The 13,448-nt window shown below is 42.9% G+C and overlaps 1 protein-coding gene and 1 long non-coding RNA gene across 3 annotated transcripts; one reads left to right on the top strand and one right to left on the bottom strand.

The window, feature by feature from the left end:
* Window positions 1-238: 238 nt before the first annotated feature.
* LOC125744573 (uncharacterized) lies at window positions 239-2,335 on the bottom strand. Of its 2 annotated transcripts, XR_007398447.1 has the most exons (4): window positions 1,886-1,917; window positions 1,584-1,765; window positions 1,347-1,445; window positions 239-565 (listed from the first exon to the last, which is right to left on the bottom strand). It is a non-coding gene; the product is annotated as an uncharacterized LOC125744573 (long non-coding RNA). The 2 variants fall into 2 exon arrangements; XR_007398446.1 differs by having other exon boundaries at window positions 1,584-2,335.
* Window positions 2,336-5,448: 3,113 nt separating this feature from the next.
* LOC125744854 (malate dehydrogenase, mitochondrial-like) lies at window positions 5,449-13,223 on the top strand. The gene is given in 5 exon segments (XM_049017136.1): window positions 5,449-5,465; window positions 7,275-7,434; window positions 10,826-10,833; window positions 12,343-12,676; window positions 12,678-13,223. Coding segments are annotated over 4 exon segments (1,032 nt in total). The 5' UTR covers window positions 5,449-5,465; window positions 7,275-7,290.
* Window positions 13,224-13,448: the final 225 nt, after the last annotated feature.

Below are 13,448 nucleotides of genomic sequence, written 5' to 3'. Positions count from 1 at the left end.
AAGACTATATTTAAAGCACATTTCAGGACAGTACATGTTTGCAACAGTCAGATCCTGCTTATTCCCATCAATCCGGCAATACTTCTATTCTACAAAATCCACCCCAGCAGAAAGCCTGTGTTAGAAGGACCTTGTGTGGGGTTGCCCTTGACCTGACTTGAAGTGCACCATGTGGACTGGGAGAATTTCTGACCAGAAACAAATCCCCTTTCTTGATGGAGGCCTTCAACTAGGCAGCTATGATATTCTAGTTATCACTAAATCCCATAGGAATTTAAAAACTTGCGCTAATAAAGCCCCTCACAATTTCACCAAAATGAAACAAACATACATATTAAAGAAGAAAAATAGCCTCAACAACCCAAAATGATGTAAAGTGTCCCCAGATTGATAGAAAAGAGCAGGATCTGTGACAAACATGTACTGTCCTTCCCATCGATCCGAGAATACTTATATCCCAGCTCAGAGAAAAGCCAGCAAAAGACCTGTATAGGAAGGACTTTCTGTGGGGCTGCCCTTCACCCAACTGTTCACATGAAGGTCGATCATCTTGCTTCTTGAATGCCTATGGTGAATAGAAGCAACACTGACCGTCACACCTGAACTGCAATAACTCATATTCACTCTGAAACAAATAAGTCCAGCATGCATTAAACTTTTTGGGCTGGTTTACCAGACAGACTAAGCCTAGTCCTAGAATAAAAGGGTATTTTAATCCAGATTAACTGAAGAATGCTTTCTCAGTCACGGTTTGAAATAGTTCTGATGCAACCCATGATTTATGAATTTCCCTTAACTCATCTCTGTAAACTCAGCTTCAATGAGGGGATCAGAATGGAATATTGCTTGATGACAGTGGGTATGCTCAGAATTTCGTGTTTACGTCATGCTCTCACCCATCAACAGCTGAGCCATGTCGCTACAACCAGGCTCATATGCACACTAGCGGTCTAGTACAGCACGCGTGGTGTTTGGAAGAGTCATTTTCAGTGCCTTGAGAAAACACTTTGGTGTCAATTAAGAAGTTGCTGCACTGTCATCACTGCGACAGCTGTCCTTCACAACTGCCTGAAATGCATGGATGCCCAGATCCTCCATGAGAAGAGGACAACAATCCAAATGTTTCACCATTTGCAACAGACTACAGAGGACTTGCATAGAGATGCTTTTGCATTGCGCTGCTTTAAGTAGATATTTTTGATTTTATTTTCATTCTTCTACTCGGATCACATAAAAGTTTTGTATTCATTTTTAAAACCATGATTAACTATTCCACATTAGGGCCAACCCCTGTCTTAATCTGAATCCTCTCTGGGAAACCAACCCCTTAAGACTAAACTCAGTACCTTGATGCTGGTCTCTGGGATCTCAAAGAGGACAGAACTCCCACATCTGGTACCCAGTTTCAGCAGCATCTCCCTCATTGTCTGCCTCGGATCTCACACCTGAAAACAATACTGCATGGTGAGTACAGGCCTATATTCCACTTTTCATTACCTTCTTCTTGAGCTTAACCCATGGGCACGGGCTTTGCACGAATTACAGCCCAGCAAATTTGGACTCTGACCGTGTGTCACACTCACATCAGGACACTCAGGGTACTTCACCAAAATCCATTTATTAACGAAAGCCAATTCGTGGTCCAACGAACAGGCAGGGTCAAAGCCAGAGATCAGTCGGTACCAAGTGCCAAAACAATGATCGTGATCCAAATGAGTTGTCGATGAGCCGGGAGCAGGCAGGTCAGGAAGCCAAAAGGTCAATCCTTAAACAGACGGAAGACAGGAGTTAGACCCACGAGGGAGGAACGGGGTTAGGTCGGACGGGAGTGGGAAGGTTCTGGAGGCGCGGGAAGATGAGGCAGGAAAAGTCGGGCGGTACAGACCTGAAACAGAGACAGAGTTAGATCGCTTAGCAATTGCATAGCAAAAAAATACCTTACACTGAGCGATTTCACTTGTAATCTAATCATTTACTTGTGTCCTATTATTGTGTGACCAGGGGACTCTTCTTCAGGAGCAGTGACAGGGGCTGGCCGATGCCCCTGGACGCATCCAACACTGCCACCTTGGCATTGTTCTGGGAAGAAGTGCAAAAGCTTCGAGCGATGCTTGCAGGTGATCTTGCAACGCGGGAAAACATTCCGATTACTGGTTTGCTGGTAGGATTAAAACAAAATAGAAATTATGCAGATTCTCCCTTAGCAATGGCACTGACATCCATTAAAATAAAAGTTGTCGTGCACGCGAGCACTCTGGGTGTTGGCGCGCTCCGGCTTTCCACTTGTTGTACACACGTTACTTGGTACAGGATCTGCGCTGTGTTCGCATCGCGCTGTACGATTAACTGGTGTTTTGTGGTGTTTGCTTATTGTCCACCGATCTGGGTAGAACAATTATTAAAACACGTGAACATAGGGGTTACACAGTCTTCTTCCTAAGGCCACTTAAAAAAAAAATTGGTTCTCGTCCTTTTTTTTTGGAGGGGGTGGGTAGGGCGGGAGGGATTTTTTTTTATTATTATTTATTTTTTTTTACAAATTTTGATTGACTGTTTGGACTTTCAAATATGTAAGAAAATACATATTTGAAAATACATACCGAAGAGAGCAGACCTCCTCAGTTCTTCCAGTTTGTTGCGTTTCAAATATATTAAATGTAAGAAAATACAAGAATGTAAATTCCTTGATCCATGTGTATCTCATAAATGCCTTCCCAACTATGGATTTGGATACTTTATCCTGATGTTTCATTCGTGAATATAAAAATGATACTATTTGAAACTAATATTCTGTTTGTCATTCCCATTCTAAATGAACAACCAAGATTTTAAAATATATATCTAGAAAGAAAGTGTATTAAAACATGTTAAAACATGAGGAATTTTAAAAATACAGGAACCTGAATGGTTGAACAAGGAAATGCAACTCTACAAACAAGTACTTAAGAACATGTACCACATCACTTCCCCAGATTTAAATCTTTGCACCAGCCCATCTCAGGTAGAGACATATTTAGGTTCATGAAACCATTCCAAGACTAGGATTACACAATGTGGATCAATCGTCAATGTGGAATGAGCGGGAAATTCAAATTTCGTCATTCTTGGGCATTTTCCATGCGATTTTTACGAAATAAAAAAAAATAAAAAATTTGGGTCAGAGGCATTTCTGCGGGTCGGGAGGGGACAAGAACCAATCTTTTTTTTAAGTGGCCTAATACAGGTTCCCTATGGGAAGCCCATGTGGACTGAGTACATTGTCACTAAAAGGGATCAATGAGATTCTAGAGGGCTACACTGAGTTTGCTCTCAACAGTCTACGATGTCATCACTCGTCAGTCAATCAGTCACAGTCAGTTATACTCAACAATGACGACAAAGAGATTATGGCAAGGTAGGTGACATTATTGTAAAGGGGTGCTTAAATGATCTAACGTTAAAGTTAACATTATATAAGGCTAAGTATCTGTAACATTGAGAAAGAACCAGCTTGTTTTTCTCTGCTCAAATCATCATTTAATTGCTGAAACAGTTTTAATTAATTTTCCTTAGATATATACAATAAGGTAAATAAGCACAAGATAAATATTTTGTTTTCAATCACCAGAGGTAAAGGTTAAAAATAAGAGAAGCTAAGAGGAGGAAGCTTAAATGCACGCAACTACAGACATCTGTTAAACCATTAATTTACTGGTCTTTCATGTAAGTTAACTGGGCTAGGGCCCTTTTGCTTAAGGCTTCATGTAGTTTGGTAGTAATACACCAATCACTGGGTAGCCCAGTCCCGTTGGAAATTCATTTATTAATATTGTAGTGGCTGTTTGTCAACAACATAAAACAACTCTCTGCGATAAAACTAAATCAAACAACTACTGCACCCTGCACAGGTACAATGTACTCAGGTAAAGACACAACTCTCCATTATTGCGATTTTGATGGTTTATTTCTCCCATTGAGCAAACAAACAGCATTTCTTTTCTCTCTTTCGCTCTGGTAAAAAACCATATGCTCACCACCCAGGTGTGCCCACACTACTCCCTCCTACCTACATATATACACATTACATGTACCCACTAGCGCCTCCCAGTCCATCCAATGAACATTACAATAAAACAAAATATAGCTCCAGCAAAAAAAAAAAAGTACAAAACTGAACAACCAAGATATTATCTGTTGATAGATGTGTTATGTTTAATGCCTTCTCAGATGTTCCTTTCTCTTTAACAATTCTCATGTAAATGCAGAGTTCAGCAAAACACTGCAGGTGGTGAGAAAAGAGCAGGGGAGACTGTGCAAAGGGATGGAAGCAAGAATAGTCACAAGTGAATATGAATCCAGTAACAGTCAACGTGTTGGACAAAAATACATGGCGCCAAGCCCTCTACCTTTAATGTGTGGAGAAAATGAAGTGACAGAGCTTTGTAACCTTTTTAATATAGGACTCACTGGTATAAAGCAAAATCATAGGGATTTCAAAGACAATTCCAGTGCAACAAATGCACAAGTCCCTTCTCAAACATAAACATGCAATTGAAACCATTGCTGCAAGCAGTGCAGAGTGTGAGTGGGGGTTCTTGGGGTAAATGCTTTTGTGATACCATTTCATTCCCAACTGAGAATTGAAAATATTACCTCAATAATGTTTGATAAAATTAATGGCCCTCCTCTCATTTCTTAGAACCCCACAAAGTTTGTAAAGAAGTGGGTCGCAACAAATGGTCTGCTGAACATTTAGTATGTGAACAAAGTTCAATACTGCACAGGTGTCTGCAGCCAATCTGGGATCTGATGAAGTAAATGATATATTAATAGGGAGAAATAACTTATGTACAAAAGTTAAGGAAATTTCATTGAGTTCTTTGCAATAAACTTTAGAGGATTATGGAAGACAATAAAGATTTCAGTATAACTGAAAGACCTAAAAGAATTTTTTTTTCTCAAAAATGTTTTTTTTTTCTGTCACAAAAAAAATCAATAATTTTAATTAAAAATAAATAAAGCTACCCTTGTTTTCATTATTGTTACTATAGCCGAATTGTTAATGTCCCGCCCCCCAGGCCCAACCAGAGCCCCCACCTCCCTCCAAGACAGAAAATCTCAATTTAAACCCTGATAAAATCTGTATATATTGTAGGAATATATATGGGCCCAAATACTCAGCCCACGTGGGCTGACTGTGAGCCCACTTTGGGATATGTGTGCGTGCGTGTGTGTATCCTGCTGGCATATTTATTGGGCAATGATTTAAAGGCAAAGATGTTTTGTTTGATAAATCCGATTTTAATAACAAGACAAATGCTGCAGCCACCCAATTAATTTATTTAAAATAATTTCTTTTATTTTAAATTTACCGCGCGCGCGGTCGTTTTTTTCATGCAGCTCGCGCGTTTTTTTTTTAATTAAGCGCTGCACCTCAGGAGGAATTCAGCAGTAGCCGGCGGCGGTAAAAGTGGAGTCCTGCACAAGTGAGTAACATACCTGCCAGTTTGACTGTCACTATTGTATTAAATCATCAGTATCCTCGCAATATTGTAAGCGGCCGAATTACTTGAGCTCGCGTTATTTACTAGTGAACGTTTTAGCTAGCTGATCATAGTATTGCGAATCAACATAGTAAGTTACGAATCAAGCTAATAGCATATACTGTTTTAGCATTTAGCCCCTTCTGAAATAAAATGTGTTAAACATTTCGCTCAGAACGTTTGTGAAAGTTTAGAATTCTCCCAAAAATGATAGCTATGTCATTGCTTGCTAAGCAACTGCCCCTGGCAGCTCTTCTTTGTTGCCCAGGTGTCCTGGGCCGTTGAGAGGGCCGAACCGGGCCGCAAAAACTGCAAGGTAGTGGTGTGGGATACTGCAAAATTTTGTATAGATTTTATACTAAATGAACAGATATCCAGTATCACCGATACCAATACTTTTTACTTATGAAAATAGCTTTCATGTATGGGAGAGCAGTGTGTCATGATTTAAGAAGTGAATGCATCATCAATATGCTAAATCTACTTAAAGCAGCGCAATGCAAAAGCATCTCTATGCAAGTCCTCTGTAGTCTGTTGTAAATAGTGGAACATTTGGATTGTTGTCCTAGTGCATTTTGTAGAATAGAAGTATTCCCGGATTGATGTGAATAAGCAGGATCTGACTGTCGCAAACATGTACTGTCCTGAAATGTGGACACAGCAAGAGGGTTGAAATTTGCGATTTCAGAGATGAAGACGGGGAAATCCAAACAAAATCGTACTGGCAAAATTGTTCAGAATCGCCGGAATTGCGCGGCGTGGCGGTAGGTGGCACTCGATTGTTTTACGGGCGGTAAGCGAAAACCGACTCGCTGGTGCTAGCCGAGCTTCAGCAGCTAATCCTGGGCGGAATCCCATAGCGCCTCGTGGTGCGCCTAACCCGTCCGGCTCCTGACGCCGGCTTTGTCACTAGAGATTAGGACCAGCGATGTGCAATGGATCTTAACATAAAAATTATGTGTAAGTGTAACCGGTGTGGTTTGGTGTTTATATTTTAAACTTATTAATTTTTATACTGGATGTTTGTGTGTATTTCCCTTAAAGAAAGTACCAACTGCTGATGCCTTCTTCCGGGCACCTCAGTTTGCCCCGTGGACAGCGAGACGGCACGTAGTGTTTCGGCGGTCGCGTACAAGGAGTGTATTTTTAGTTATACTGTATAAAGGTTTGTGGCTTTGCTTTTGATTACGTTTGTGAATAATTATTCGTGTGTCGTTTAATGTCGTTTTTGTTAAAATGCATTATTTTGATGGATAGGTGACCGGGCTTTTTATGTTCTCTGTTGAAACGCAACAAACTGGAAGAACTGAGGAGGTCTGCTTTCTTCGGTATGCATTTTCAAATATGTATTTTCTTACATATTTGAAAGTCCAAACAGTCAATCAAAATTTGTAAAAAAAAAATAATAATAATAATAATAATTATTAAAAAAAAAAAGGACGAGAACCAATTTTTTTTTTAAGTGGCCTTAGGAAGAAGACTGTGTGTAATCCATATGTTCACATGTTTTAATAATTGTTCTACCCAGATCGGTGGACAATAAGCAAACACCACAAAACACCAGTTAATCGTACAGCGCGATGCGAACACAGCGCAGATCCTGTACCAAGTAACGTGTGTACAACAAGTGGAAAGCCGGAGCGCGCCAACACCCAGAGTGCTCGCGTGCACGACAACTTTTATTTTAAGGGATGTCAGTGCCATTGCTAAGGGAGAATCTGCATAATTTCTATTTTGTTTTAATCCTACCAGCAAACCAGTAATCGGAATGTTTTCCCGCGTTGCAAGATCACCTGCAAGCATCGCTCGAAGCTTTTGCACTTCTTCCCAGAACAATGCCAAGGTGGCAGTGTTGGATGCGTCCAGGGGCATCGGCCAGCCCCTGTCACTGCTCCTGAAGAAGAGTCCCCTGGTCACACAATAATAGGACACAAGTAAATGATTAGATTACAAGTGAAATCGCTCAGTGTAAGGTATTTTTTTGCTATGCAATTGCTAAGCGATCTAACTCTGTCTCTGTTTCAGGTCTGTACCGCCCGACTTTTCCTGCCTCATCTTCCCGCGCCTCCAGAACCTTCCCACTCCCGTCCGACCTAACCCCGTTCCTCCCTCGTGGGTCTAACTCCTGTCTTCCGTCTGTTTAAGGATTGACCTTTTGGCTTCCTGACCTGCCTGCTCCCGGCTCATCGACAACTCATTTGGATCACGATCATTGTTTTGGCACTTGGTACCGACTGATCTCTGGCTTTGACCCTGCCTGTTCGTTGGACCACGAATTGGCTTTCGTTAATAAATGGATTTTGGTGAAGTACCCTGAGTGTCCTGATGTGAGTGTGACACACGGTCAGAGTCCAAATTTGCTGGGCTGTAATTCGTGCAAAGCCCGTGCCCATGGGTTAAGCTCGAGAAGAAGGTAATGAAAAGTGGAATATAGGCCTGTACTCACCATGCAGTATTGTTTTCAGGTGTGAGATCCGAGGCAGACAATGAGGGAGATGCTGCTGAAACTGGGTACCAGATGTGGGAGTTCTGTCCTCTTTGAGATCCCAGAGACCAGCATCAAGGTACTGAGTTTAGTCTTAAGGGGTTGGTTTCCCAGAGAGGATTCAGATTAAGACAGGGGTTGGCCCTAATGTGGAATAGTTAATCATGGTTTTAAAAATGAATACAAAACTTTTATGTGATCCGAGTAGAAGAATGAAAATAAAATCAAAAATATCTACTTAAAGCAGCGCAATGCAAAAGCATCTCTATGCAAGTCCTCTGTAGTCTGTTGCAAATGGTGAAACATTTGGATTGTTGTCCTCTTCTCATGGAGGATCTGGGCATCCATGCATTTCAGGCAGTTGTGAAGGACAGCTGTCGCAGTGATGACAGTGCAGCAACTTCTTAATTGACACCAAAGTGTTTTCTCAAGGCACTGAAAATGACTCTTCCAAACACCACGCGTGCTGTACTAGACCGCTAGTGTGCATATGAGCCTGGTTGTAGCGACATGGCTCAGCTGTTGATGGGTGAGAGCATGACGTAAACACGAAATTCTGAGCATACCCACTGTCATCAAGCAATATTCCATTCTGATCCCCTCATTGAAGCTGAGTTTACAGAGATGAGTTAAGGGAAATTCATAAATCATGGGTTGCATCAGAACTATTTCAAACCGTGACTGAGAAAGCATTCTTCAGTTAATCTGGATTAAAATACCCTTTTATTCTAGGACTAGGCTTAGTCTGTCTGGTAAACCAGCCCAAAAAGTTTAATGCATGCTGGACTTATTTGTTTCAGAGTGAATATGAGTTATTGCAGTTCAGGTGTGACGGTCAGTGTTGCTTCTATTCACCATAGGCATTCAAGAAGCAAGATGATCGACCTTCATGTGAACAGTTGGGTGAAGGGCAGCCCCACAGAAAGTCCTTCCTATACAGGTCTTTTGCTGGCTTTTCTCTGAGCTGGGATATAAGTATTCTCGGATCGATGGGAAGGACAGTACATGTTTGTCACAGATCCTGCTCTTTTCTATCAATCTGGGGACACTTTACATCTGACAGTCATTTTGGGTTGTTGAGGCTATTTTTCTTCTTTAATACGTATGTTTGTTTCATTTTGGTGAAATTGTGAGGGGCTTTATTAGCGCAAGTTTTTAAATTCCTATGGGATTTAGTGATAACTAGAATATCATAGCTGCCTAGTTGAAGGCCTCCATCAAGAAAGGGGATTTGTTTCTGGTCAGAAATTCTCCCAGTCCACATGGTGCACTTCAAGTCAGGTCAAGGGCAACCCCACACGAGGTCCTTCTAACACAGGCTTTCTGCTGGGGTGGATTTTGTAGAATAGAAGTATTGCCGGATTGATGGGAATAAGCAGGATCTGACTGTTGCAAACATGTACTGTCCTGAAATGTGCTTTAAATATAGTCTTACAAATGATTGTTTACGGTGTGATGTTTTTTGGTATGTGTAGCAAAAGAAAATTAGTCTGTACTGCACAATAATAAGACAAGTACTCAGAAGTAGTGTGGTCCAAGTATTAAAACTTGATAGAAATGGTGAAAATAAGATTTTTCTCATATGTGATATATTCCATCTAAACATATGTACCCAAAACCAGACAGGCCCAAGAATTTAATGCCAGTGTTTTCCTGTGTGAGTGAGGTGGGTGACAGTGAATACAGTCTGGAGATGTATATGATTTAACAAGGGATGGAGTAAGTCCATCTTTTATAAGAATTTACTTGATTATAGAGGTACTCAGGCCATGCTGAGAGTTTGAATCAGCTGCAGGACCTGAACTGTAGGCACCTCCACAGTAAGCTACCCATCAGGGATCTCTTGTACAGGCCTAAGATGACCAGAAACCCCCACTGCCCCTGGCCCGAGTGCAGTGAGGAAGAAACTATCATGCATGTCTTTTGGGAATGCTTACATGCACAGAGTGTTTGGGGGTTGTGCAGGGCCGCAACTTGATCTGACCTACGAGAAGATGAAGAGGAGGGCCCCTGACTTCCATAAACCCTTTGCACTACAGACCACTTACATTTTTGCCTACTTGTGTATATTCTGATGTACTACACTCAGTCAAAATGAACTGCTATTTACTTATTTGACCACCTGGTGTCACTAATGTTCACCATTTAGAAAAGCATCGAGCACTGACCGATTTTTCAACACACTTGGGAAAAGCTTTGGTACTTCGGAAAGCTTAATTTTGCCATCCTTTGCCATCCATTTCTTTCACTCCCGAAATTTATTTCGTCCACAAAGTGACGTTCTTCCATTCCGTTCCAATCCGTTTCCAAGGAGATGTTGAATCCCTAGTTAGCGTTTTACATGGTTGCTTACGTGTATAAATTCTAGAACCTAGGCTGGGTATGAATCTCGTTGTTGCTAACGGAAAGTCTGTAGAATTCTCATTTCGTTTTCATTTCACCAGCAAAGTAGTACTCCCACGTAATGTTCTCCCGTGTCGTAAGGTCAGCTGTGAGCATAGACTCCCCTGGTTAGCCAGCTCTCACTTTATGTTGTTGTCCACACCCTTGGAGTGGCTGCAGACCTCAGTCACATTGAGACCAGGGCCCAGGTCACTGGCTACATCGGCTCAAAGCAACTCGATGTAGTTCTGAAGGGGTGCGAAGTTGTGCTCCTTTCTGCTGGAGTGGCCAGGAAGCCCGGAATGACTTGCGATGACCTGTTCAATAGCCACACCATCATTGTAGGGTTGGGACAGGCTCTACCACACTCTCAATGACGTATGCGGGAGCTAGGTTCACCTTCTCTCTGCTGGACACTATGAATGGCAAAGAGGAGGTTGTCGAGTATGCATTTGTGAGATTCGAGATAAGCGAATGCAAATACTTCTCTATCCCTCTCTTCCTCAGGAAACATGGAATTGAAAACAACCTGGGCCTTGCCAAGCTCTCCGCCTTTGTGGAGAAGCTGGTGAGGGAAGCGTTGTGTGAGTTGAAGGCCTCCATCAAGAAAGGGGAGGAGTTTCTGCTGAACTTCTGCTGATTTTCTGCTGATCAAGGGCAGCGCCACAAAAATTCCTTCTAACACAGGCTTTCTGCTGGACTGCTTTTGTGTGATATAAGTATTCCCTGATTGATGGGAACAAGCAGGATTTGACTGTTGCAAACATGTACTGTCCTGAAATTTAGGTAGAAAACAACAGTGGTGCTTGGGAATACAGCCCAAACCAGGTAGGAAACTCCATCTAAGGCTAAATTTATATAGCACTCTTCTTACCACGGGCCATTTGCTTGAACTTAAATTCAATCCAGTCCTTTAATCAAAAGTCTTTTGTCGGTCTCAACTGGAAGCCGTGGTGCCATTAGTGCCATTACTAAGAGAGAATCTGCATGATTTCCATATTGTTTTAAACTTATCAGCAAACCAGTCCTCAGAATATTTCCCGCATTGCAAGATCAGCCCTGAGCATCGCTTGGAGCATCCCAGAACAATGCCAAGGTTGTCATGCCCAGCTCATCTGATCTTCGTGTGGGGAATGCTTGCTTGCGTGCTTGGGAATGCAACCCAAACCTGCTAAGAAACTCCATCTAAGCCTAAGTTTATATAGCAATCTTTTAACTACAGGGCATTTGCTTGAACTTAAATTCAATCCAGTTCTTTAATGAAAAATCTTTTGTTGGTCTCAACTGGGAGCCGTGGTACAAGATGTTAGTGCCATTACCAAAGGAGAATCTACATAATTTCCATTTTGTTATCAGCAAACCAGTCCTCAGAATGTTTTCCTGCATTGCAAGATCAACTCTAATCATCGGTTGGAGTATCCCCGAATATTGCCAAGATAACAGTGTTGGGTGCATTCGGGGGCATCTGCAAGCCCCTGTCCTTGCTGCTGAAAAGGAGTGCCCTGGTGTCACACCGGCAGCTGCGACCAATCGAAGCCACACCCCCCTTCACTACTTAAACCTTGCACGACGACCACTCCGTCCAAGATATCGTTAGAATGCAATTTCTGAGCAACCTCTTCCTGTGTCTCTGTTCCAGTTCCAATCCCCCCGACTCTCCCTGCTCCCACTTCCTGCACCCCCGGACCCTTCCCGCTCCTGTCCGCCGCAGCCCAGATCTTCCCTCATGTTTGCTCCCTATGCGTCCTGTCCGCGTCCTCGGACAGATCTCCCAGATCTTCGACCTAACGGCACCCGACCTGACTACGATTACGGTTTTCCCTTTGACTTCGGTATTACGGATCGGACGGATTTTGGTTGTGACCCTGCTTGTTTGGACTTCTCTCTGATTTGCCCCAATAAAGGACCGTTGGACCTTTCCCCAGTGTTCTGTCGTTAAACCTGGTGAGTCAGCTCTCCCTTGTATGATATTGTCCATACCCTCGGTGTTGCTGCTGACCTTAGCCACATTGAGACCAGGGCCCAGGTCACTGGCTATGTCGGACCAGAGCAACTCCCAGAAGCTCTGAAGGGGAGTGAGGTTGTCCTCATTCCCGCTGTAGTGCCCAGGAAGCCCGGGATGACACGAGATGATCTATTTGACATCAACGCCTCCATCGTGGCCACCCTGGCTGACGCCTGTGCCCGCAACTGCCCTGACGCAATGTTGTGCATAATCACCAACCCAGTAAACTTCACTGTTCTCATAGTTCCGGGCATCCTTAAAAAGCATGGAGTTTACAACCCTTAAGCGGCTGTTTGGTATGACAACTTTGGACATCGTCAGGGCTAACACCTTTGTGGCAGAACTCACAGGACTGGATCCGTCACACGTCAATGTTCCCGTAGTTGGTGGCCATGCGGGCAAGACTATCATTCCTCTGTTATCTCATTGCACTCCCAAAGCGGAGTTCACCGAGGATACGCTTGCTGCCTTGACGCACTCAATCCAAGAGGCAGGTACTGAGGTCGTGAAGGCTAAGGCTGGGGCAGGCTCTGCCACCCTCTCCATGGCGTATGCAGGGGCTATGTTCGCCTTGTCCCTGCTGGATGCCATGAATGGCAAAGAGGGGTTCAAGGAATGTGCATTCGTCAGGTCAGAGGAAGGCAAATGCACATATTTCTCCACCCCTCTCCTCCTCGGCACCAACGGAGTGAAGAGGAAGCAGGGCCTTGGAAAGCTCTCTGCATTTGAGGAAAAACTTGTGGCGGAAGCACTGAATGAACTAAAGGCCTCCATCAGGAAGGGGGAGGACTTTGTCAGAGAAACAGCAGCTCAAGGAGAAGCACAGTAAAAAGTGCAATGGAGTCATTTCAAAATTTCTGGGATTTAAAAGAGAAGGATTGACAATCGTTTCAAATGGGAAAAATACTACTGAAAGAGGAGTGTGAAGGTAACCTCTGTGGGAGAAGGCTAAAGATTTGAATGAATTGACAGGAACCACAGAGCAATTGAATGGTAGTGTATTTTATTGTTGTTGCTTTGAAATGTTCACAGTAAAATTATTATAAAAGTCCAG

This window comes from Brienomyrus brachyistius, chromosome 6 (assembly GCF_023856365.1).
Source record: "Brienomyrus brachyistius isolate T26 chromosome 6, BBRACH_0.4, whole genome shotgun sequence".
NCBI lineage: Eukaryota > Metazoa > Chordata > Actinopteri > Osteoglossiformes > Mormyridae > Brienomyrus > Brienomyrus brachyistius.
The sequence above is the reverse complement of the archived record's forward strand: the minus strand, read 5'-3'. Positions and strand labels throughout refer to the sequence as shown.